The sequence below is a fragment of the Magnolia sinica genome, chromosome 7 (genome assembly GCF_029962835.1).
Source record: "Magnolia sinica isolate HGM2019 chromosome 7, MsV1, whole genome shotgun sequence".
NCBI lineage: Eukaryota > Viridiplantae > Streptophyta > Magnoliopsida > Magnoliales > Magnoliaceae > Magnolia > Magnolia sinica.
In genome coordinates, this window is record NC_080579.1 from 6,861,673 (window position 1) to 6,864,202 (window position 2,530).

The window sequence follows — 2,530 nt, forward strand, 5'->3', positions numbered from 1 at the left end:
CTAGAAACCATGTTTCCACCCTCTAGACGTAGCATTCACGTATGTGGATCCAAGCCATCCGAGCCATGGATTTAGACAGCTTGTTATCTAAGAAATAACAGACCACAACATAGCATTTTATTCAACAAGCTAAAACGCTGGAACAAACACATTTATTCTGTACTCTCGCATCATACACATACCAAACGTGTTTAAAATCCAAGCCACTTATCAGATAGATGATCGCACTGATAACTGCCCTATCTAAAAATTCGGGCTAATCAGATAATCACATCGACCACACATTGCAAAATTCACTGAGACGTCCAATTACTTTGCACATATGCGGCTAACCTGATGATTGAACTAGCATGATATTTTAGGCAACGCATATAAGCAGTGTGACAGGTCTGATGAACGGCTAGGATCTCACACACGTGTAGCATTGTATCTACAAACTAATCTAAGGAATGAGAGATCTGCTTGAAGAGCCGTGCGTGGTCTTCAAACAGAGCGACCACAGCATCCACACCACCTTTGCCAACCACGTTCGGTTTCAAGATCACCAGACCTTCTACTGGGACCCATGAAGGAAGAAAACCACATAAGCTACCTTCAGCCCCAAAATCCACTTCATGGGAAGGAAACCCTAACCAGCTATCAATTTCCAGATTAGGACACAAAACGGGCCCCTCAACATCTGCAACGGACACCAACTCATCCCCACTGTTGATCTCCCAGAAATCGATCAATGACCGGATATACCCGTCCCCGATCCGTCCCACCGCATCATGCACTAATCGCGCCACATCCGCGACGCTCCCTTCAGTCACCTCCTTCACATGCGCCCTTGGGATGGTGTTGAGGACCATGTTGCCGAAGTACTCCGATGGTACAGCTGGCCGCAATCTTGACCGTCCATTCACGGCCACACTCATCTCAGTAAGCGTATCAAGATCAAGCCCACGAGCCCTTGTTACCTTCTTCCAAAGGTGGGCCGCTAAAATCTCGAACGTAGAATGTTTACGTGGCATTTGAGCTTTGATCTTTGATATGAAATCCACACTGTAGTGGACCACCACGTTACATACTTTGTTAGATTTAAGGGGAGAAGGAAGAGAAGATGGTGGCAGTGGAAAGGGCTGAAAGTCAATCCCCCAATGGTCATGATCACATCTTGGTGGGTCCCGAGGTATTAGCATGGTTCGATCATAGACTGGAAACTTGTCTATGTGGAGCCCACGAACCAACTTCGCCCACGTAACAAAGAACGAGCTCATTGATTTACCATCAGCCACTCGATGGTGGTTCGTTATTCCAATCACTAGGCCACCGCAAGAAAAGCGGTTGAACTGGATTTGGAGTAAGTGCTGGGCTATGTCGGTTTGAGGGTGCAACTGCAATAGCTTTGGTGATGGTTCGAGTGGCAAAATATCTAGTAATTCCAATGCTATATTCGTCTCCACCATCAGAACACCTCCACCATTGCCTCCAACTGAAACAGATGGACGGCGACGATCATTGTTGCCTGAGAGATGGCCAGCTAGAGTAGGAAAGAGCTTTAGAGCTTTCATTAAGCCATGTTTCAAAGCGGTGTTTGTTGGTGTTGGCGGCATGAAGGCGTATAACACGGCCATATGTATGTTTGGTATGACCATGTCGAAGACGGTGAGGGGTATTTTGGTAGTTTCGGTGGGAGGTAGGCTCTGGGGAATGACTGTAGAACTAACTACATGAACTTCCATTTTTGATGCGGTAAGCTTTCTTTGTTTTCCTTTACAATGACGGGCTCTCTCAGCATTTTATGGGCATCCTTGGGCCTCCCTCCCTCTCCTGTTAGAACGTGAAACACGCATGAAATGAAGAAGGATATTGCATCCAACGGATTGGCTACTCCCCTGCCACCAGCCAATGGCAGTTGGTCAGTGGTCTGTGGGACGCACCATGATGTATGTGTTTCATCCATGCCGTCCTTCTATTTTTCTAAACCATTTTATGATATGATATAAATAATGAGGTATATCCCAATCTCAAGTGGACCACATTACAGAAAACAGTGTTGAATGAACGTCGACCGTTAAAAACTTTTTAGGAGTTATAAAAGTTTTGGATCAAGCTGATCTTTGTTTTTTCCCTTCATCTGAGTCTGTATGACATAATTAACAGATTGGATGACAAATAAACAATACAGTGGGCCTTAATATGATTTTAATGGTGAATATTCAATCACTATTTTTTCCCGTGATGTGGTTTACTTTAGATTTATATCCCTCTGATATTTGGGATCAAGTCTTAAAATGATTTAAAAAAATGGATGAACCGAATGGATGAAACACATACATCTTGGTGGGGGTAATAGAGGACCGACCACCAGCCAATCCGTTTCCCTTCCATCAGCTGCCGTCGCGGACATTGCCTGCGACGGGACGGTTACGCAACGGCTGCTCCTGCGGACCCGCGTTAAATGGTAGAGACAGGCAGCGAGGACAAGTACGCATGGGCGCGGATTGTCTACTGACAAGTTGGATAGCGGGACTGCGACTGAAGTGAC

At 45.7% G+C, this 2,530-nt stretch overlaps 1 protein-coding gene across 1 annotated transcript; it reads right to left on the reverse strand.

Annotated features, from left to right (window-relative positions):
• Positions 1-437: 437 nt before the first annotated feature.
• On the reverse strand, positions 438-1,724 carry LOC131251971 (agmatine coumaroyltransferase-2-like). The gene has a single exon (XM_058252946.1). The coding sequence runs from the start codon at positions 1,722-1,724 to the stop codon at positions 438-440; it is 1,287 nt and encodes a 428-aa protein (XP_058108929.1).
• Positions 1,725-2,530: the final 806 nt, after the last annotated feature.

What these genes read in the sequence shown, in the direction of transcription:
- LOC131251971 (XM_058252946.1), bottom strand. Translation starts at nt 1,724, where the DNA reads ATGGAAGTTCATGTAGTTAGTTCTACAGTCATTCCCCAGAGCCTACCT.